The following is a 24,251-nucleotide window of genomic DNA, read 5'->3' on the forward strand; positions in this document are numbered from 1 at the left end:
CTGAAACATGTAGACACATTTAAAGTAAAACTATAACGCTGTCAATCCCACAAGAAGCATGTAAAAAGAACTATTCTTCTCATTCAAAGGGTCTTCTGCCATGGAGCAGGAACATACCCCAAACCTGCACGTTCTTTTACAAATGCGTAAGTTTTTGTATAGAGGATAGTCTTTGACATCTGTTTCAATTATGCGTCTATCCGAAAACCAATAGCTGGCCTTTTTCTGCAATTATTTTTTTTTTTCTTCTTATAACAAGAAATTCAGATACAAAGGGACAAAAAAGTCTTATTCCCTTGGATATAAAAAATTGATCTTCATTTTACTTTTCTCTTTTAGTTTTCATATCTACATTCCTCTCTATTCAGAGCCCAGCTTTTTCCCCCTCAGGCTCTCTTGTTCAAACTCTATAGCAACAGGAGAGCTGCAGAAGACATTCTGGATGCCGCAGCCCGCCTGCCCAGCCGCACAGCCCGACATAGCTCACTATTGTTTCAGCAGCGCGGGGCATAGCTGGAGTCTTTCTTTTGAGGGGGTGCTGGCTTGCACCAAACAGCTGTGCCAAGAACTGAACCACGATTTCTCAAGCTTCATGAGAGATGCATAATGGGTATCATTGTCCACAAGGTAAAACAAATGACTTTTACTGCTTTAAGGAAGTTACAGTACTCAGGCAACATACACTCATGTATAGGGATTTTCATTTGTTTTGTTTATTCAGCTGAACATTTCAGAGTAACTCATGTAGAGTTAGCCAAGTTTTAAAAACAAGACAAAACAAACCAGGATGGAATGACATTCTATTGGCGGCTTTATTGCATTAAATGCTCTGGCATTTTTTGTTGTTTTTAAACAAACACATACTGCCTTTGCAGAGTGTAAGGGTCTACAGGCACAGAGACCGCTATGGGATGAAGGTCTATACCCAACAGCAATACAGCTGTCAGATCTAGGGTCAAGACTAAGGACAAATCTCTTCTTCACGGAAAGATTATCAGTGTATGTAGTTAATATATAACAGCAATTGATGCATTTCTCACATGTCCCTTGCCAAGGAGCATGAGGCACTGTGCCAATAAAAGACATTTCCTAAAACATTCTATTACAGTAATATATCATTAAAACAAGTGAATTGCAAGTCTTATCCATATCAGAAGGGAAAAAAAGGCAGGAAAAGCAAATAACATCCAAACCCAGTACACAGGATGCCAAACCTGCTCATTTACTAACAGTTATTAAAAAAAGCTTAAATAAGAACCTTAGAAAAGCAAGGAGGCATGGAATGAGATTGTTTTCAAGGATAATGTACTCTGCACTTAGCAAATGCACAGTTAAATGTGACATACCTACGAAACAAGGAGTGCCTCACAAGGACCGAGTTTACAAAATGGTCTTGAATATGCTCACGGGCTTGCACAAATATGGCCTTAAAAACTAGTCAAGTGCCTTTATAGATATTGTATATGATACAGAGTATATGATATGTATGCATCATAGCAGAAAGCAGTAAACAAACAAGCAGCTGTAATTTGAAGTATATGGAGATATAAACGAGTTCAGCAAAGAGGGAAGAATAACAGTTGAGCCCTGTGCCACACCTGGATTCCTGTTGATAGAGCAAAGATGAATATTATGCAAAAAATCTTGAGTCAAATCATTACTACTAACTCTCAACAAGAGAGGGCACAGAGGGAGAACAAACATTTCCTTGCTTCTGTTTCCCTTCATACAGCAAAACTTCTGCTCTGCCCAGTAAGGAAGAGGTAGCTCAGATGTATTCAGCTGCTGATATTGTTAAAATACTCCCTATAGACAGGGTCTAAATTGCCTCATGTATAATATAATATTGAAACAATATTGCCAATGAACATGGTATGCACATCATAGCAGATCACTTTTGGAAACATAAATCCAGGAAGTTATCAAAACAAGTCAGGTAAGTGAGCAGGCAGCAATAGTGAACACATTAGCGAGCTGTTTAGTCTGGTGGGATGATGAAAACAAGATCCATACTTGCATATCATAGAATCATAGAACTGTTTAGGTTGGAAAAGATGTTTAAGATCATCGAGTCCAACCTTATGTCTTAAGACCAGTGAAGAGGCAACAGAAAATTATCATTTGTTCACAATTCTATGAGGAAGATGACATGCTATGGTATGGGTATTTGTGTCGAATAAAAAAGATGACCCTCAGCCAGTCATACAAAAAAATCATGTTCTTGAATAAAATTATCTGTGTCGAGAAAACATTATTCAACCCACATGCACCATTTCCAGTTGCACCATTTCTTATATGTTGTTTGCTGCAGCATTCATTGCCTGTATATTAATTATAGCTATAAAAGTCAGTGGATCTGTAATAATCTGAGCTTTGAATACAATGGACAGGTTAGTTTACAAAGCACTCTAGAAATGAAAAGAAACCTCCAGTGATGCTTTTGTAGGACAACTTGTAGTAACAGCTGAAAAATGAAACTACCGTGTCTGAGAGATATTGATAGAATATTTGTTATTTTCACTCTCTGAACTTCTGTTTTCAATCCATTACGCTATACTGTATTTTGATAGAGTAAGCTTTATACATTCTTTAATCCTCAAAGCTTGTCTAATTCTGGTTTTGTTCTCCTGTGCCAAAACAGCCCAGCACAGCCCAAACTGGAGCCATACCCACCTGATCTAGGAAGAGCTTAGTGACAGAATTACCACACTTACTTACAGAGAACTGGCTGTATGTAACCAGCCTCACACAGGAACAATCTGGCTATGGTCTCTTACTCTTGCTATGTATTTCTTGGTGAGAATCAGAGATTCATCATCAAAGTGCCAGGTGTGCCAGGGGCTACCCTGCCTTCTCAATGAAGCTAACGAAAGTCCATTTCAAGCACCTACCCAAACCACTCTTCCGAAATCTTTCCCTCATCACACCGTTCAAACTATCAACAAAACAAGCCTTAAAGAAAAACGAAGTAGGAAAATACACGATCCAAGCATCTACTTGGAAGAAACAAATCACCCAGAAAGCACAGATAAAGACAGAGGAAATTAGGATGTTAGCCATTTCCCTGCAAACCCATGACAATGACTCACAGAATCAATTGTACCAAACAGACAATTGTTGGAAGAAAACACGATCATCAATGAAACAAAAAAGCAGCAACAAAGCACACAAAGAAGGAGGCTGTGAGCTCATCATGACTCCTGTTTGAAAGAACTTCATGGCTGTAAACATCATGCAACTCAGTGTAACTGTATTGTAGGTTGAAGGAGAGTCTTAATTCCTAACGTTTCATCAACTCTAAACTTTAAACCACTAAGGCATTCTTTTGGTGGAGGCTGCAATTTTGACAGAAATGGGGGCTTAACGCTTTCTGGAAAATGTGGTCACAAATATGAGTTTGAATCCTTAACACTCTTCTCTCCTTCCAAAAAAGCTGACTTTTATATGGTTATTCATTGGAAAATGGCCTTACGCAAAGCAAATTTTTGTAGGCTACTAAGAAGCAAAACTCTGAAGAAATATATTATGAAATCATCACAATGTACAAGTAACATCTAACTATGCAGAGGCAGTCTCTTAATTAAACCTTCTTCTGGAATTAACAGGCAATTCCTATAGGCACCCCCTTCTTTGCTGCCTTTCCTCAAATCTCATTTTTAAGCAAACCTCTTGCCCCAAATACTGTACGAGTTCCAAGCACCTTATAGAAACCTGGGGGAAAATGGAAGCACAGCTAGGTCTAATGAGACATCAGCACAGAACATCACGACAGAATTTCCAACTGCAGGGAGTGGGATTTAACAGAACTGAAACCATATTTCATGAAAAGTTTCCTGAATCGTGAAGATTCCAATGCTTAAAATTTCACCACTTATACCCTGTAGCATAGTATGTAAGCAATGCTTTTAAAGCATTTACCTCTATGGAATGTGTCACAGTGCTGATTATAAAAATCTGTCCACCACATGCAGCCCAAATGGTCTCCTCCATCACAAGCAGACTTCTAACAGGCAGAACCCCCAGTTTAACTATCTTCTGAGGTTCCGTGTTCCACGTTCCATCTTCAATAAAAAAGAAGAAGAAAGGTTACACACAACAAAATGGTAATCTTTGTTTTAAAGCAGTTTTGAAAACACTATCTCTCAACCCTACTGCTTCAATCTCTGCAAGTTGACACTTCAAGCTACACTGTGATTTAGGTATGCTTAATTTTAGCTTCCAGGGTAAGTTTGTATGGCTAATACAACATTAAGGGGAAAAAAACAAAACCAAACACTCTATTTGTTAACAAATTTTTATCTGGATTAATTGATAAACAAGGAATCCCACACTGCTGTTCTGACGCAACTCTTTCCTTCCCAGAGGAAATACAGTCAGAAAGCCATGGCTGACACAATTTTCCCCAACTCAGAATGAGCTCACAACCGACCTATTTCAAAGATGAATGAACTTCCAACTAGGAGAGATCATCCTTCATGTGAAAAGTAGTCAGGAAGATTTTTACTGTAGGTTCTAATGACACTATAAGAACACATTAATGGAATGGACTTGCGCTACTAGATGCTTCATTTAAGGAGGAGATTTTTATTTTTTTTTAAAGGAAATTAAAACTTAATTTTGTGCCATATCTTCACTTTTCCTATTTTTTCCCCCCAACTATAATCCACAGTGCTTTCTGTGGACTGCATTTAGCAGATCCAAATTACATTATGCATCTGTATGTGGCACAATGAATTATTCAGAAGCCGCCTGATAAAAACTGTATGCCGCCACTTACTGCTCTGGTCACTCTCACTTGCCATCTCTTTGAAACAAGGATTAGCAGATTATTTCTCTCCAAATTTAAGAGCTAGCAACATGGGCTTCTTGAAATAGTTGTAGCTGTATCTCTTGCACATATAATTTGACATACTAAATATGTCAATAATATTTTTTTTATATTAGTTTATTTCTATTGTAAGTGCTCATTGAACAGAGTCTCAAAAACCGCATTTCTATCCATTATGCTTTACTAGTAATATCAAAATCTGTTAAAGTATCTGTTTTTACATTGAGATAAAATATGTTAAAAAGGCCCCATTTCCTCACTTTAAAGTCTTCTTCCTGCATAAGCTGCAGAAAAGTTGTCTGCTTTACTGACACCGGTTTCAACTCAGTAACCACTTAAATTTTGATTGACAAGACCAACGTAAACACATCTTTAGGCAAGCACTTAAATACAGCTTTTTTTCTTTTTCCCCCAATAACAAATGCATTTTTTATTATCTGCTTAGGTAAAGGGGTACAAAATTTCCTGCTTCACAATAACAGCAGCAACAACAATAATGAGAAGCCTCAGCTCTGGAGTATTTCTTATTGCTTCTGCCATCTGCATAATACAACCTTCGCTGAGTCATTCTCAGGATGTGGCTCTTTTCCGAAAGCATCTTTGTAAAAATGACATTTCGTTTCAGGCCGTCAAAATCATTTTAATGATTTTAGTTTGCAAGTGAGAAGAGTGTTTCCAGTTATTAGCCTGCAAACTCTCCCAGTGACATCAAAGTCACTCAGTGTTCTTCGTGACTCATATGTACCATTAGTAATAAAGAAACTTCTGGAAAAGTTTTCATTTGCTAGCAACCACATTATCCTCAAATTAAATTCAGAAGTGGAGGCTGCCCATACCCTATGAATGCTTCAACCACTGTAGGCAGTTCAGTGCAAAGCCTTCAGAGAGCGGAGCTGCACACGTGTGCATATCCTGACTTTCGTTGCCTAAGTTATGCTGACTGCAGAAGTCGTAACAGCGTTCAGTACGTAGCACCCTCGTGTTTCCTTTTTAGGCATAAAACTAGCGTAATTCTAATATATTCTTACTGTCTCTTCTGAAGGATAAAGACTGTGAATTTGGGCAAAGAGCAAATAGGCTGAGCGAGAAGCTCTCTTCTTCTGCAGTTATATTTTCACACTGAACAACACATTAACAGGCAAAACCATTCACTGAAGTCAATGGCTCTTTCTCTTAATTACATTCAAGCTGTACATTGATCTATATATAAAGCATAGCTGATACTGAAGTGACAGGTGAATAGGAAATTTCAGGATCTCAACTGGGGACTTGGATTTAAATTTTGCTTAAATTTCATTTCAAGCATCTAAGGTTTTGTTTTTTTTTTTTAACCTGGATCTTTATGTCCTCAACTTCCATGCAACTCCTCAGACGGCTAAGCATTAAGCTGTGTTATTAATTTTGATCAAGTCTTATTTAAAATTATTATCCAGCATTTGTAATAGTTTTGAGTGAAAAGGAAAATTAGTACTGGTGTCAGGTGGATGTCAACTGCAAAATACAAACTCCAAAACAACTTACTGCAAGGTAAGAAGGCGAGTTCAATATTACCAATGTTATGAATACTACCAGTGCTATGAATGTTTGATTCAAAAAATATGCAAATCAAAACTTAGTTCTTGGAAAACCATTTTTTGTTGGTGCTGTTAGCACAGCACTTAACAAGCCAGTTAGCTCTAAGAGTTCAGTGGGATTGAACATACGAAAAAGGTGAGATAGAGACCTGATGTCTTTCATGTTACCATCACTTCATGCAAAGAAACTGCAATCCCACTTGATACATCGGCTCAGGAAAAATCCAAAGCTATCACTCTACCCAGATACCCTAGCCATGTGATAAGGCTATTCTGTAGTACCTTTTTATTTCTTCCTGAACATTGCTGTCTTCCAGATGAGACAGCATCTGAGACAGATGAGGGGAAAAAATAGGGTGGGGGAAGACTCTCTAAGTCTGGTAATTAGGGCAGTATTTAAACGATGGGTCAGCTGTGTTCTGGTCCCTGCCTCAGTGAATGCTTAATTAATTATACAAAGTAGAATGGCACCAGGAGGAGAAATTAAGCACTGTGCATCTCTCTCCTCTTTTTTTGTGGCAGCCAGGGAAATCTCTTGAGAGTTGGAAGCATGGGTACAAATCCTCTCAAGCAAGGCAAGGGATTAAGGCTAGTAATCCAACATACTTCTGTGAATGCTTTAACCACAGGCGGCTGGCGAAAAGCAAGATCACGACTTCATTTTGCTGACCAAGAATTTTATTGCCCATCACTGAAATTACTTAGCAAGTCTGTGTCTAGTTCACAAGTTTTTTTCAAGACTACCAAAGTCACACTTTTAAGAAAACATAATACTCTCCCTGCCTCTCTCTCCAGATCTCAGCAGACCCTAGTTAATACTTGCCTGCACAGACCTCATGTTTGACATTGGTTACTTCATGTTATCTGTCTGATCCAAAGTTCATTGCTTCTAAAATCTGAGTGAAAAGTAGTATTATCGCTATTCTACTTGTGTAAACACCTACAGATTCAAGACATATTTATGTAAGCAGGTCCAACAACTGGCACTATCCACATAGTCAAAATTAGGTGCAGCACTTGCAAAAGATATGGAACAGCTTTGCTTGATATTATAAATCCTTGGTTAGTTACTGATTTAATAAATTGATTTTTTCCTAAGAAAAAAGAAAAGCAGCAAGAAATAGTAGCTGAGATAAAACTTTTGCCAACAAAATCTCAAGGCATACAATAGGACAAAGCCAGTGCAAGGAGTCCAGCAAACTATTCTCTGCAGGAACTGAGCAAAAGAAAAGTAAGCAATGGACATGTATATAATGCGGCTCCCGGAGACCTGGCTGGAGAATACCTATAGAAGTGCCCACAGAAGTGTGGCTTGTCTTAAAATTCTGTTCAATTGATGCCTTGTTTCTACTCTCTAAATAATCATTGTTTAAGTTTTAGGAAGATTTTATTGTCATAATTGTCTCTAGAATGCTGAAAAGCCATGCACAATAAAGTCATCTTCTACCTATGAGGTAAGCATATAGATACCGAATGAGATGCAATCTGCAGTACATATATCCTATAACCAAAGGCCAGTCTGTATGCGGAAAAAACAGTTATCTATACCCTGAGCAAATACAAGATCGAAGCCTGACACCTGTGGAAACAGGAAGGAAACAGTGGGAGAAGAGAGAGGGGTCTTCCTTCTGCTTTGTGAGAAATGTTCATACAAGTTCTCTGCCATAGTTTATACCCAATGTTGAACAGTATCTTGCAATGCTTGTGTAAGGCGGTTTAGCTGCATCAAAGTAAGGTATCTTATGCTCATAAAATATTTCTAAGACTTTAATGCATAAGGACATTATTTCCATTAGTGCATTCTGTTATTAGTCTCGTGATTTTTTATGAGTTTTAGAAAATCAGTTATCCTTTTATTCACTCAAATTTAATCATAGGAAAAGTTTTAAAATAATGTTCACTTCATAACACAGAATGTTGGCTATTTTATCTTTCTATGGTTTGTTTCCATAAAACCCAATGAAGTAATATTATTTTACAATAATTTATAAAAATAAGCTTATTATTTAATTTATAAATAATTTATTAATATTTAGTATTTTAATAATTATAATTTTTGGTGCTCTCAAGTCTTCATATGAGATAACCTAATAAAATATAGTTTATCTCCTCAGAAAGTCTTTTTAAAGTTTGTAGTAGTTTCCCCTTCCTTTACGCTTTCAGTCGAGCTGAACTGAACATGCTTTTTTGCTGGTAGCTTCCTCTCTTGCTTAGCAGCACTATTGATGATTTCAACAGAGCTGCCAACACAGCCCTGGGAACAGCGGTTGTTGGTTAATTTGTGCAGTGGAGCACAAACATTTTTTCCATCACGTGGTACATAAACCAGCACTGTTAAGGAGTAAGATGGTAGCTACAGAATTAAAAAGTTTAGCACAGTTCTTACCACTTGGAAATAAGCTGAGAGACTCAGGTCTGCTCTTCCAAACAAGGTGTAACTAGGAATGTCCTGTGCTACACATGCATATAGTCATTTTTTCCTACCTATGCTAAATAGCTGACAGAGGTCTACCTAAAATTATAGGGAGGGGTGGTGCTGGAAGTCCCAGCATGAGATATGCAAGTAAGACTGACAGCAATGTCAACATATTTCTGGTAACAAGTATTAGGTGATACTGCTAACAGTGATAACGCAGTCAAGACAACAGTATTTATTTCTTTTTCAATATCACTGTTCTAGTCCTCTCCCTAACAGCTTAATACCATTCCTTACTTTTCATAGCAATATCTCTCACCATGTCTACTTTAAGTGGTGATCACACTCTTCAGAACCGCACTCTTCAGACACGCTGGAGCAGTGTGTGGATCCACCCAAGCTCTGAAGTTTGACATCAGTGCTTTACATTCCACCTATTCCTCCTTTCCTGCATTTGTCAAAGTACACAATTATCTTGCCAAACTGATCAAGGTATCTTGCTAATGAACTGACCTGCTACCCCTTTGCTGTTGTAACTATTTCCCCTTACTCTTAGATTTCCTTTCAGTTTTGGTCCTTTTCCTTGATATTAATCCCCTGAAAATGATCACTGATTAGTGTCATGAGGCCTCTCTGGACAGGTAAGTCACCAAAACTTTTGACCCGCTTCAGAGCTGCCTAACGTTTTACCAGTGAAGTCTCTTGGAAGAATGTAAACTTCTGTTCTGTGCATGGCCAGAATTGCCTCAGCTGTTGTTCTTGTTTCACATTCAACTGCAATCCTCAAAGCTGAGCTTTTCTTCTTTTTGTAAACCTCAGGGCCAGAACCTGGCAGCATACATCTACAGGAACAGGCTCTGTAAAAACCTACTAGAAAATACAGCTTTCATTTCAACACAGCAAGAGGCTTCCTCTTAGGGTGTGTGGGCTCAGTTCTCCCTATGGCAAAAGAAGATTCACATCAGTATCTTTGGGCTTCCAGAAGAGACCTCTAGCCACCCAGGTGAGGGCCACTCAGAGTGGCAACGGCAGTATTCCCAATCTCTTCATATTAAAGCTGAGCCACTCGGGGGGGGGGGGGGAGGGGAAGTTAAAGACTGGGTGAGAGGCAACAGAGCAAAAGTTTATGTATTGAATAATCATTTGTTAAAACAGAGATCTCTTTGACAGAGAGCCTAGTGCCTTAGCCATTAGGACACTATATGAGAAATTATATGTCCTATTTCTCTTATCCTGTTTAAAAAAAAAGAGGCATGATTCATCCTCAGCTTCAGAAACTGATCATAGGTGCAAGCTGTGCACTGGGAATCACCAAGTGGCACTTGCCCAGCTCAGCGGCACCTGGAAGTAGGATGACATTAAGAAATGCCTTGTTTCAATTTCTTACTGGTTTGTTTGGACATTTCTCACAGAGTCACAGAATGGTTGAGGTTGGAAGGGACCTCTGGGGTTCATCTGCTCAACCCCCCTGCTCAAGCAGGGCCACCTAGTGCTGGCTGCCCAGGAACCATGTGCAGATGGCTTTTGAATAGCTCCAAGGGTGGAGACTCTACCTCTCTGGGCAACCTATGCCAGTGCTCAGTCACCCTCACAGTAAAAAAGTGTTTCCTGATGTACAGATGACACCTCCTGTGTTTCAGTTTGTGCCCACTGCCTCTGGTCCCGTCACTGGGCACCACTGGAAAGGGCCTGGCTCCATCTTCTTTCCACCCTCCCTTCAGGTATTTATAGACATTGATCAGATACCCCCTGAGCCTCCTCTTCTTCAGGCTGAGCAGTCCCAGCTCTCTCAGCCTTTCCTCACAGAAGAGACGCTCCAGTCCCTTCAACATCTGAATGGCCCTGTGCTGGACTCTCTCCAGCATGTCCATGTCTCTCTTGTACTGAGGAGCCCAGAAACTGGACCCAACACTCCAAGTGTGGCCTCACCAGTGCTGAGCAGAGGGGAAGGATCACCGAGCATGCTGAGAGGTGTGAATTCTAGGGGTGAGCGTGCAAGGGCTCGCTGTGGGCACGGTACACACGAGTGAGAGGCTACACATACCAATCGTGCCGAAAGGATAGCCGTTGCAATCAAAGCAGCATGTCTTTTTTGTGCATCTGTTCTCTCATCTTAACCAAACTCTTTCTGAAACTACTAATATATTAATTCTTCTACTCTGTCACAATCATTCTGAGTTTTTATTTTCTTTTTCCTGTTTCTCTCCATACTCTTTACAAGACTTTATGAAAAGGAAATGTATATCAATGTCTAGGAGAAAGGAAGTTGCTGGAACTGACTACAGTATATTAGGAACAATACACTTATATTATGTAAAGATTGTGATTTCCCTTTCCTAAGATACTTTTGTGAATGGAAGTCAAACACACGCTGACCTTTTTTGCTATTACATCACTCAGAAAACACATCTGCTGGGCAGTCTGCAATCATCACAAAGGGGTTTTGTTATGGTTTTTAAACAAAGACAATACAATGTACTTTTTCCTTAACCTCATCTAGAAGTGTTTTGCCTGGAAATATTCCTAATAATTCAGCCTGAGGCAAACACTAAATACAAAATATTTCAGACTGATAACTGTGCAAAAGTTAATAGCACTGTAAACCAAGTTCCCAACACACAAGGTGTCAGAAACTTTACAATCTGCATCAATACCATTCCTATATATAACAGCATTTAATGCATTAGCTGTTTCACGGTTCCCCAAACTAGTCTTCTCACCCACATAAAATTAAGGATTATTGAGGATAATTATCAGGGCTCCTATTTTTAGGATTAACACATTAGCTGACCTACATCCTAGTCTTTCTGTGACATTTTCACAGATCACCATGTTAGCTCACATTTAAGAATTGAGTAGATTTTATGATATCAGCGCCTCATTGACTTTGCTTTTAATTTATGTTCAAATACATTCAGGATTAAATACTTTTTAACCCATAAGTGAAAATACATGGATACAGAGGTGTCTCAGTAAAACATGACTACCCTCCATAAAGGAAGAAATCTCACTGTACGCCTTCAATTCTCCCACTAATATGGCATGTGTTCCTCTGTTTACTACACATACTACTTAGTTTCCATTTTAAATTACTTTAAGACAAGACTTTCTGCAGCCAGAGAGCACTCTGAATGCTGTTGATCTGACAAAGTTCTCTTGTGAAGAAAGTCAGAAGAGAGCGCTTGCTATTTGTAAACAAGCTGGATATTTGCATGCATTGAGCCATCTGAAAACAGGAGAAATTAGAGCTATTTGGGTACGGAAAACCAAATGACAGAAGTCATGGGTCTCTGACTACACACATAAAGGCATCGAACTTCAGTGACTGAACTGATCCACAACACTTCCTACCCAGAGAGGAAGACACAAGGATCACAACTCTATTAGAGACTGTGAGGTAGATTTTCATCCTAGAAGAAAGATTACCCCTTTTCATTCCTGGAGTCCCACAGCAGGCTGCACAACCATTTTACCTGTGTGTCCCATAGCATTTGTCCTTCTCAGGCTTCAAATCAAGACGCCTTGTAATGCAGTGACCATATTTCACACTCACTTTTAAAGCTTTCCTTAATCTCCTCTATGCTGATAGACCAAAACCCAAGTGGAAGTGCATGGCTGGAAAGTAACACCCTCTGTAGAACAGAAGGCGACACTGATGAGTTGCACAAAGCTCTCTGGAGGCTGCATTCCCCCTCCCTCCTGTTTCACTGCGTGGATTCCTTTGTTTGGTAAAATAGGTCAGTGCTCATAAAAAACACCCCTCCAGGGCTGAGTGCCTCACATGACCACAGCAGCCAACCATAAGGAATACGAACACTAATATGGGAGCAGCTGATTTGCACAACTTTCATGAGGCATGGAGAATTGCAATAACACGCACAGACTAAACTGTAATGAAAGGGACTACAAGATGAGTCAGAAAAACATGAATGCCTATTTCCCATCTCAGAGCTTCAGCGATCCTGAAATAGACTGCGACAGGCTCTATGAATAGCTAGCTGCACGAAACTGGTGTCTTCAGAGGAAGATAAACAGGGGATGCTATGATCCTGGTCAATACAACGTAACCTTCAGCTCTTAACATAATTCAGTATGGTTAACAGCTCTGCCCTGTCCTTAACATCCTCTGTAGATATGCAATCCATGCATCCTTTCTTACCTATACTGCCAAGGATGCCACCTGTGCTTTTGAAGTGGTCTTTTCTAGAAGAAGTTGAGTGACAGCAACTGCAGTCTTAAAAAAGCTTAAATACACCAATCCCTTTCAGAGAAGGCGACAGATTCACTTTACTACCCCATCCAGGTACATACAGAAACTGAAACATCAAAAATGATGTTACGAGACTCGGATCAAGGCCCTGCTCCTGTGCCTCCAAAACAAAGAAAAATTTGCTATTCAGTGGTAAAAAAAAAAAAAAAATTAAAGGGAACTGAAATCCAATATCTGGCTTCAGATCAGAGATGACAGCTCAACAGGAAACCCACTGGGTTGAAGGTGACAACTGGTGAAAGGAAATCTTTCCCAACACTTTTTTTTCAGATTCTTTGTTGCTTGGGAAAAAAAAAGAAAGAATTCTGTACCTTTCCCAAACTGAGTCTTTGTATGATCTAACACTGGTCATATAATTTGTTCCAAGATTCAAGCTACTGAGGCTCCTCAGTTAGAGACTGGCAGGATTTAGTAGCTGAGGTATAGTGCCACACAAATGCAACTGCACTGTTTCCAGGGCCCACCTCATTAGAGAAGTATGACAGCCATCGTTATGCCGCTCACACTAATAAGGTACAAAAGATCTCTGCTGGCTCTGCACTTTGCAAGGTTAGGTGTCTCTGTGCTAACATCTCACTTAAAAACTCAGGTTTCAAACTTTGAGTAAAGTCTCACTGATTTTGAACTGAATTAACTATATATGCATGTAGTACTGCAGGAGAGTTAGTGAGATGTACTGGAAGTAAAGACACAAGCACCCAAACCAGCTCTGGAGAAGACAGTTCTGGTTCAGAAGTATTACCTGGGATCCTCGTTTACTCAAATTATTTTAGCCAATTACTTAGCTAGATACAAACCCACCAACTGTGATGCTAATGGAAAAAGAAGTCCTACTGTGAAATAAATGAGCCGCGCACAGAGGAAAGTCTTCTCCTATCTGTACAGTAAAAATGGAGTTGTCATTTCAATGAGATATACAGGAATCTCTACCAATAGGGAATTTTTGTCTTTCATAAACACCAATACTGGTTAGTTGAGTGGAATTAGCATTGTCCTCTGTAAAATACAGTACACTGCCTGTTATCACAAACTTCTGGACTCTTGTAACACTGATGAAGCTAAGGAGCACAAATCAGTTTTCATATGTATCCTATGGTAAAAGGGGGAACAGTATCAAAGTTTCTACTATTCTTCAAAAAGAGAAAACAAGTCTTTTCAGAAGTACTGAAAAGTGTAGCAACCTTAGTTCAGCAGTTTTACAGAGAATTTTTGGAAAATATGATAGTGGAAAACTACTTCTTCCAAAATATACTGACATGCAATTTCCTCAGGATGTTATCAGATCATATCACTACATTACCTTCTGCTTTTGTGTAGATTGAGATGTTTCCATTTACCAAGCCAGCAAACAAGTATTGAGACATATATGTTAAGCTCATAACAGTTGATTTTTCAGGAGTGAAGAAGTGTTGAAGTCGAATTTTCTTTGAGCTTTGGCAACTTTTGTAAATAGAAATGCTATGAAAAGAAGCAAGAAAAAATAAACCTGTGAAATTATGTTTTATTTAGTTCTTATTAGAATATGCACAAAAGAGGTTTAGAATAAAATATTGGGGGGAAAAAAAGATTTTCTCCTTCCATTTGTAGGAAGATGAGTATGCAAAGGAGTATCTTGGCACTCCAAAATGTCTATGCAGACAATTTGCAATTACTTAACATTGACATATGACAACACTTTTCATATTATCTTGTCTGGAGAAACATTTATTCAACAAAGAGACGTAATAAAAATTCTGCTCAAAGTCCTCATTATGAGTCTATCCAAAACTTCCTATTAGTTTAAAAAAAAGATATAGATTAAGTATTACCTGGAGAACTAGGGAAAAGAGAGGAAAAACTCATTACCAGACATCAGTTACACTTAAAATTCCCGCCATTCCTACAGATTATTACCATGGGTATGTTAGGAATATTGAATAGTTAAATCTGGAATTAATTGCACTTCACAAGCAAAGATAATCAGTACAATTAGATGGTGGAATTTCTGGAAACATAGCATTTTCCTTGGAGAATTTTGTTCTCCTTCAGTTAGAAACACCTTCAAAAATCACATGTAGTTACGTACTTATGCCCTCACTAGCTATAACAAGATCTGTTTGCCTACTGACCTATAAGTTTAGAAAACGTAGCTTTGTTCTTCAATATAAATCAAGTGATGACTCAATAAGGTCATCAGTTCAAACAGAACAAAATAATTCATGCCAATAGTAAACAGCAATATTATTTATTTGCATGACAAATCCTGTACAGCATCACAGTGGAGAAGGTTAATGGGTTCCTCATTAACACTTTGTCGTTCTGAAAATTTTCCAATACCTAAAGATTATGTTGTAACATTACAAAAGTAATATTTATATTTTTGTTATGTTGTAACATTACAAAAGTAATATTTATATTTTTCAGACGTGATGCATGATAAATTAATCCTCTTTCATCAAAGATACACATTACATGATTTTAAAATACACTATGTAGTATTTGAAATTAAGAGTGTATTTTTTCTTGATTTAGGTGGAAAGGATAAGTTGAAGTCACTGGGATATCACATGGATATTTTTTTAAAAAGAAAACATTTTCTTGGAAGTATCTCACACAATTTTGCTATAGAATAGTAAACCTAATGAATAAATCATACACAGAACACTAAAAATGAGACTCACCTTCCTTCTTCCATGCCAAGGCAAATAGTAGGCACATTAGAAGCTTTTGCAAGAACATTTTCAGAGTCGAGAGCCTTATTTTGCTCTTTCAGTTTCTCCTCCTCTGGTATGTAGACCATGCAGAGAATCCGTGATTCCACATTGAAGCACTCAATAACCTTGGGGCTGGAGCTTTGAAATGAGACTATTGCAATCTGGCCCATCTGATTAGTACAACTGCCAATCTGAATTGGAAAAAGGAAATAAAAAAAGAGACCAAGACTGATACCTGTCTCCAGGAAGATCAACATTAACAAGGAGGAATGACTGGAATGTTAATTGAAGAGTGCATCCCAAGTTATATGTGTGAATATGAGTTTTCATGCATTAAGACATAAACAAGAAAATAACTCAGCACAAATACAAGAGGTTTCAAAACATTATATACACAAAATTCCCTTGTATACTCACAAAAATAGTTCTTTCTTTTTTGAAAGGAGGAATACTATGGTCTTTTCTGATGTCTGACTCATATGAATACATATAATGTAATGCAATTACAGTAAGTACCTGTGTAATATATTATTTTAATAACCGGTGTTCTAAGTTATTTCAGATTCTCTTAAAACAGATAATATAGCTGAGGCCTGTCCTTTGCACAGTAACAGGTCTACAAATAAATGCTCGGTCCTAACAGAGAGAGGGATTATTAATATAATCAGCCTTTTGTAAACTTGCTGATACAGGATCCTAAATTTCTCCCTGATCCAGAACAAACTATCATCAATATGTCCACAAATCTGTACATTTTAGGGATCTGGGAAGAGTAAAAAAAAAAAAAAAAAAAAAAAATCTGCCCAAGCAGCAGTAAGTGTTTTTATATAGTAACTGTTTATGTTTATAGGAAATGAAAAAAATAGCAGAGAAAGAAAGACCATTTTGTAGCAGCAGAAAGATTTTACTGGCATATATTTGTGATGACTGTTTACAAATAGCAAAGACAAAAAGAAATTATACGAGTCACCTGGAAAAACACCACTAACAAAAGATATTTCTAACTTCTACTTTTAATTCATAAGGGTTCCCTTAAAATTTCAGTATTGTAGTAGCAAGAAAAGCTACTGAAATCATTAGCTAATACTTTTTTTAAAAAAAAAGCTATCTATCTCACTGTCTACTGGAATATCTGCATATTTGGGGTCATAACAATATACCAGAATAGTTTTTTTTCCCCTATGTACAGACTTAAACAGATTATTTATGACTAAAACATTTTTAAAATATGGACAATAGGACAGTGTGAGCTCACATGGGTTTTAGCAGCCCTCACTATAAATTAGCACATAACTCACTTCTGAATGTGCTCAGCACTTTGGAATTATTTCTGTGCCACACTAACAAATCACACACACATAAGTGACACCCTACAGAGAACAGGGAGATCACATGCACGAAGTTACTAGCTATCCTTTATAGAAGTCCATCTTAAAACAAACAAAGAGAAAAAACAACGCAAAATTTATTTCAGATCCATATGTTGCCGAGAGTCACAAAAAACAATGCAGAGCAACAGCAAACAACCCCCTTTCTAGCTTTTAAAGATTACGCTTACCCAAAGAAAACCATGTTCCATGGCACAGGAATCTGACTCCGTTTCGCCAGAGAGGTACAGTTCAGGATTATAAACAGCACATTCAATCTTCAAACAAAGGAAAACAGAGCAGTTACCACATTAAAAAGATATGCCTATTTCTGCCTAATTTAGTCTGTAATTAACTAAAGCATTTAAGGATATCAAAGAATCACAGAAGACAAGAAGTCAGTTTAGTCCATCCAGCTTCCCATGGGCAGGGTCAGGTGTACGTGTGCTGTTCCCAACACATTGCTTATCTACCCTTACGGACATTAAAAGCCAAAGACTACAAATTCTCTAGCTCTTTCTGATCTTCTCCCTGCATATCCTCACACCATCCCTGTAATCCACTTGAGTCACCTGCCCCTGCTTCCAAAGGCTCTCCTTTTTTTCCTGAGTTCCAGCCAAAGCTCTCTGTTCAGCCAGGCCGGTCTTCTCCCCCGCCTGCTCGACTTGCGGCACATGGGGACAGCCTGTTCCTGCGCCTTTGAGGTTTCCTCCTTGAATAACGTCCAGCCTTCCTGGACTCCTTTGCCCTTCAGGACTGCCTCCCAAGGGACTCTGTTAACCAGATTCCTGAACAGCCCAAAGTCCGCCCTTCTAAAGTTCAGGGTAGCGGTCTTGCTGACCCCCTTCCTTACTTCTCCTAGAATTGAAAACTCTATCATTTCATGGTCGCTGAGCCCAAGACATCCTCCGACCACCACATCGCCCACCAGACCTTCTCTGGTCATAAGCAGCAGGTCCAGCGGGGCACCTCCCCTGGTTGGCTCCCTCACCAGCTGTGTCAGGAAGTTATCTCCCACACACTCCAGGAACCTCCGAGACTGCTTCCTCTCTGCTGTGTTGTCTTTCCAGCAGATAGCTGGTAAGTTGAAGTCTCCCACGAGAACAAGGGCTACGGATTGTGAGACTTCAGCCAACCGCTTGTAGAATACTTCAGCTGTTTCCTCGTCCTGGTTGGGTGGTCTGTAACAGACTCCCACCAGGATATCTGCCTTGTTAGCCTTCCCTCTCATCTTTACCCATAAGCACTCTACCTTATCATTACTGTCGTTGAGCTCTAGACAGTTGAAATACTCCCTAACATACAGGGCTACCCCTCCCCCTCTCCTTCCTAGCCTGTCCCTTCTAAACAGTTTGTAGCCATCCATTGCAGCACTCCAGTTATGTTAGTCGTTCCACCATGTTTCCGTGATGGCGACCACAAGAACAGATAGATGTGGTGCTCGAGTACATGGTATAGTGATGGACTTGGCAGTGATAGGTTAACGGTTGGACTCGATGATCTTAAGGGTCTTTTCCAACCTTAACGATTCTATGATTCTATGATTTGCTCAAATGCTTCATGACCTTATTAAGTTTTTCCAAATACCCAAACTAGCGTCATCCTTGCTGTAATCGTTAGTTTGTTACTTCTCGTCTCAGGCACCAGGTACTTCCCTTCTGCAGTATTCTTTTACATATAAGGCTGATACACAGAATCATAGAATTGTCAAGGTTGGAAAAGACCCTTAAGATCATCGAGTCCAACCGTTAACCTATCATTGCCAAGTCCATCTATACCATGTCCTCGAGGACCATATCTATCCGTTCTATAAATACCTCCAGGCATGGAGACTCAACCACTTCCCTCAGCAGCCTGTTTCAATGCTTGACCACCCTTTTGGTGAAGAAGTTTTTCCTAATATCCAACCTAAACCTCCCCTGGCACAGCTTGAGGCCATTTCCTCTCATTCTATCGCTCGTTACTAGGGAGTAGAGACCGACCCCCACCTCGCTACAACCTCCTTTCAGGTAGTTGTAGAGAGCAATAAGGTCACCCCTCAGCCTCCTCTTCTCCAGACCAAACAACCCTGGCTCCCTCACCCGCTCCTCATAAGACTTGTGCTCCAGACCCTTCACCAACTTCGTTGCCCTCCTCTGGACACGCTCCAGCACCTCAATGTCCTTCTTAGAGTGAGGGGCCCAAAACTGAACACAGTACTCGAGGTGCAGCCTCACCAGTGCCGAGTACAGGGGCACTGTCACCTCCCTGGTCCTGCTGGCGACAGTATTCCTGACACAAGCCAGGATGCCATTGGCCCTCTTGGCCACCTGAGCACACTGCTGGCTCATGTTCAGGTGGCTGTCAACCAACACGCCCACGTCCTTTTCTGCCAGACAGCTCTCCAGCCACTCCTCCCCCAGCCTGTAGCATTGCATGGGGTTGTTCTGACTCAAGTGCAGGACCCAGCACTGAGCCTTGTTGAATCTCATGCAGTTGGCCCTGGCCCATCGGTCCAGCCTGTCCAGGTCCCTCTGTAGGGCCTTCCTACCCTCCAGCAGATCAACACTTCCACCCAACTTGGTGTCATCTGCAAACTTACTGAGGGTGCACTCAATCCCCTCATCCAGATCATCAATGAAGGTATTGAACGGGACCGGCCCCAACACTGAGCCCTGGGGAACACCACTCGTAACCAGCCGCCAACTGGATTTGACTCCATTCACCACCACTCTCTGGGCTTGGCTGTCCAGCCAGTTTTTAACCCAGTGCAGAGTGCACTTATCCAAGCCATGAACAGCCAGCTTCTCCAGGAGCATGCTGTGGGAGACAGTGTCAAAGGCCTTACTAAAGCCTAGGTAGACAACATCCACAGCCTTCCCCTCATCCACTAAGTGGGTCACCTTCTCATAGAAGGAAACCAGGTTAGTGAAGCAGGACCTCCCTTTCATAAACCCATGCTGGCTGAGCCTGATCCCCCAGTTGTCCCACACTTGCTGCATAATGGCACTCAAGATGATCTGCTCCATGACCTTCCCCGGCACCGAGGTCGGGCTGACAGGCCTGTAGTTCCCCAGATCCTCCTTCCGACCCTTCTTGTAGAGGGGCATCACATTTGCTAACTTCCAGTCATCTGGGACCTCCCCAGTTGACCAGGATTGCTGATAAATGAGGGAGAGCTGCTTGGCCAGCTCCTCTGCCAGCTCCCTCAGTATCATCAGGTGGATCCCATCAGGCCCCATGGACTTGTGAGCATCCAGGTGGAGGAGCAGGTCAGTGACTGCCACCTCTTCGACAACTGGGGCTTCATTCTGCATCCTGTCTCCATCTCCCAGCTCAGGGGCCTGAAAACCCCAAGGATGACCAGTCTGACTATTAAAGACTGAGGCAAAGAAGGCATTAAGTACCTCAGCCCTCTCCTCATCCTTCGTGGCAAAGTTTCCCTCAGCATCCAACAAAGGAGCGAGATTCTCCCTGGTCCTCCTCTTGTCGCTGATATATTTGTCAAAACATTTTTTATCTTTAACGGCGGTGGCCAGTTTAAGTTCTAGCTGGGCCTTCACGTTTCTAATCTTCTCCCTGAATAACCTCACAACATCCTTGTAGTCCTCCTGAGTCACCTGCCCCTTCTTCCAAAGGTCGTAGGCTCTCCTTTTTTTCCTGAGTTCCAGCCAAAGCTTTCTGTTAAGCCAAGCCGGTCTTCTCCCCCGCCTGCTCAACTTACAGCACATGGGGACAGCCTGCTCCTGCACCTTTGAGACTTCCTTCTTGAATAACATCCAGCCTTCCTGGACTCCTTTGCCCTTCAGGACTGCCTCCCAAGGGACTCTGTTAACCAGACTCCTAAACAATCCAAAGTCTGCATGACAATGCAGTCAATGTCATGACCCTGCCTGAGTCTCCTCTTCCTTAGGCTAAATTATCACTTAATTAAGTAAATTTAAAAATTTTTAAAAGAATTGATTTTTTTTTTATTCTTGTTTTTAAAATTCTTATTATCACTTTTCCAACTGGCATCTCTCCAGCAGATATATCAGCTTCATATATTTGAGAGTGCAGAACCTTCCCACCTGAACACACTATTCTAGCTGAGCTGTTAGCAGCGCTACATCACGATTACTTCTTCTGAAGCCTGTTTGTACACATCCCATTGATTATTTGCTCTTTGTAATAATACATTCTTAACCAATCCTTAGCTTGCTGGTGTACTACAAATTACTTTTACAGACCTTCTACTCAACCACCTCCTCAATCTGTACTTGTGAAGCTCTTTATTTCTGCCTGAGCGTACCATGTGTCTATCCTAATGACTGTCATACTTTTTTTTTTTCTTTTTTCCCCTCAAATTATTTCTCCAGGTGCTTTACTTATTTTGAATGCTAATGCTATCATCCGTAATACTCCTACTCCCTCCCACCTTCATGTCATCATGTTACTATCAGTAAATTAATAGCCATACTCATGATTTTATCATGCAGGCTGTTTAAGAAAAACCTGAAAGCTACACCAGACTCAAGATCTATATTTAAGTCCATCACAACTCTGAAAATCATTCAAGCACAAAGGCTCTGAAAACAGGCATTTTTATGAGCAGTCATGGATTTCTGTCTTCCCTAATATCCATGGCAGAGCTCCTTAAAGCTTATGTAAACACTTTAAAATATATACAAGCAATTCATAACCGTGTAGAGAATAAAAAGGTTTCTGATGAGGTGTGATACTACATTTTTAGACAAGATTCTCTATAATTCACACTGATGTTCTCATCTCAGACATCAATGTCATTGAGATTATATTGCAGTACTAGAGACAATTTGGTTAGTATTAACTTAGACAACTTCACCATAACCTGGCAACATCAACTCCCAACAGTGAATAATTAAAAAAAAACCCAAAAAACAAAAAACAAAAAAAAAGGAAACGAGCAGGTGTAAGTTAGAGTTCTAAATTCCCAGTTTACTTAATTTTCAAAAGCGCAAAGAATTTCACAAATCTCCCTGAAGTCAGCAGGCATCACCAAGTGATTAGCAGTAGTAAAAATAATGTTATGTATTCACCAAAGCAATTCACTGTAAGGATAAAAGATGGAAACCAATAGATGAAAAAAAGCAAAAAAAAAAAAAAAAGCACTATCCATGCTAGTCTTAGCATGTCTCATTTAACACATGCTGAAGCTATCTACTCGTAGTAGTGATTTACAGTAGCTGTGACGGATAAATACATCACCAGTGAAATAAAAGACAGCCTGCACGCTGGATATTTCTTGGGCCGCTTGTTACATCTCTGTGTTATTTTGCATCTTAGTCAAAACCAATGATATTTTTCCATAGTTAAACCCTGTAGTTTAGCTCTGAATCTTGACAGAAGCCCTTTGCCTGGGGTGTAAACTTGCTCCGATGGAAGAAGTTGTTACAGGCTCCCTACACCACAGGGCAGCCTGAGCAGCACGCAGAGAGATAACAAGCAGGATCAGCCAAGCAAAGGGTGTCTTCCCACCCCAAGCTGTGGCCCAACATCCAAACTGCAGCTGAAGCTGCAGAAAATTACCAATAATACTTAGATCATCTTTTCCAGTAATATCGAGGACTTAGGACAGCAGGCCTGACAGCTGAGCTTACGCCCACGTTATCTTTAGGAGCTGCAAAACTGACAAAGTTGACCTGGAGCTCGGGCAAATACTGCCACACGCTGTGTTCTCCTGAGGTGACCAAGGCAAAGACTGTTGCCCAGCTGTATGGGCAACAGACTTTCCCTTCCTTTCAAAACAAGCAGATCCTCTTGTAACTCGATTACAGGAATTCAGCCTGGGCCCTTCAAGGCTCCTGGCATGGACCTACACGACTTCCAAACACACAGGGTCTAAGGAAATAGAAATATTTTAAGTTTCTGCAAAAAATTAAATTAGCTTGGTTATTTCACCAGTGGTGACTTTAGAAAGTATTCAATACAGAAAAAGCTGACTAATAAGACAAGAATGACTATGGCTGTATGGGAGACCGGAGACTTGCAGTAGACTTTGGCTGCTGCAAACCACAACTCTGCTCTGAAAACCAGTATCGCAGGAATGGCTTAATTTAACACCATTACACATTTCAAATGCGTTTCCAGCTAGCAATTATTTTCCACCAACATCCAGGCCTGTATACTCACACTTGAAGTGAAGCTGCTAGCTGAATTTCCCTCCTCTGCAGGCTGTCCTAGCAATGAGGGTCTGCAGACTTACTGCTTTAAGCAGTACCCATTTGATGATGTTAATTTAGCATTGGGATTCTGGCCATACATTTACAGTTTTATTGCCATTACTGTTTTTGCACAAGCCTAACTGACTGATGGTCCATAAGAAATCCTGTAGATGCATAGGAAAAAATAGTATCCAGCACCCTTCCCTTCCATCTGTTGGTCTGGACACGCTGTACTTATTTTCATCAGCCAGTGGTCAACAGGACTTCAAACTGATGTATTACTTTAGGAAATGAACCATTAAGATGATTTCTATATCACTGTTCAGAACAGAACTACATTTTATATAAGACTCCATAAAACTGAATTTTTAAAATTATTTTAAAACTATTGCTCTCTGTGTACTAATGAAAATCAGAAATTTGAGGAGGATTCAACACAAGTACAGGACAGCTACCACGGAGATCAGATTCCTGCACTTTGTAAGCTGCAGGTTACTCTGGAGCCTCAAACAAACACTTGGAAACCTCAAGATCAATTAAAAATTCCCAGCAGTTCTGTTTTCATTGAGCGATGAGCTCACATTTGAAAGTGAATGTCATACTATATAAAAGTGAACACTATGTTCCTTAGTGCCTCAAAGATTGCAGTATTTTGCATTCCTGTGACCCTCTTGGACCTTCCATTACTACGGGTCTTACACCAAGGCAGTAAGAGAACTAATAGATGTGAACTAATAGATGTATTTACAATATGGTATTCTTTAGCAGTTACACCAGGCAAGAAAAGCAATTGTAATCTCATATAAAAATTCTGTTCACCTTAAACTCCTGTTGCTTGGCCATCATCACTGGCATGTGTCTAACAAGGAGAGGATGTTTCTCCTTTTTGATTTGATTCCCATCATCTTCTACACAGAACCAACCTAACAGGTTATCCTCCGC

General features: G+C 40.1%; 1 protein-coding gene across 14 annotated transcripts in view; it reads right to left on the reverse strand.

Moving 5' to 3' along the window:
• The window catches only part of ARHGEF10 (Rho guanine nucleotide exchange factor 10), a 127,299-nt gene that overhangs the window by 17,145 nt on the left and 85,903 nt on the right, over positions 1–24,251 (reverse strand). For all 14 annotated transcript variants that reach the window (XR_015708215.1, XM_087774734.1, XM_087774731.1 and 11 more), the window contains 5 exons: positions 24,129–24,250; positions 17,340–17,426; positions 15,749–15,972; positions 14,389–14,546; positions 3,919–4,061 (listed from right to left, as the gene is read on the reverse strand). Coding sequence is in view for 13 of the 14 variants with exons in the window: in XM_087774734.1 (XP_087630860.1) it covers positions 3,919–4,061; positions 14,389–14,546; positions 15,749–15,972; positions 17,340–17,426; positions 24,129–24,250 (734 nt within the window). In the remaining variant the exon portion in view is untranslated. The remainder of the gene's footprint in view (positions 1–3,918; positions 4,062–14,388; positions 14,547–15,748; positions 15,973–17,339; positions 17,427–24,128; position 24,251) is intronic.

The sequence above is a fragment of the Nipponia nippon genome, unplaced genomic scaffold (genome assembly GCF_047370975.1).
Source record: "Nipponia nippon isolate SJK-2023a ecotype South Korea unplaced genomic scaffold, ASM4737097v1 scaffold_4, whole genome shotgun sequence".
Lineage (NCBI taxonomy): Eukaryota > Metazoa > Chordata > Aves > Pelecaniformes > Threskiornithidae > Nipponia > Nipponia nippon.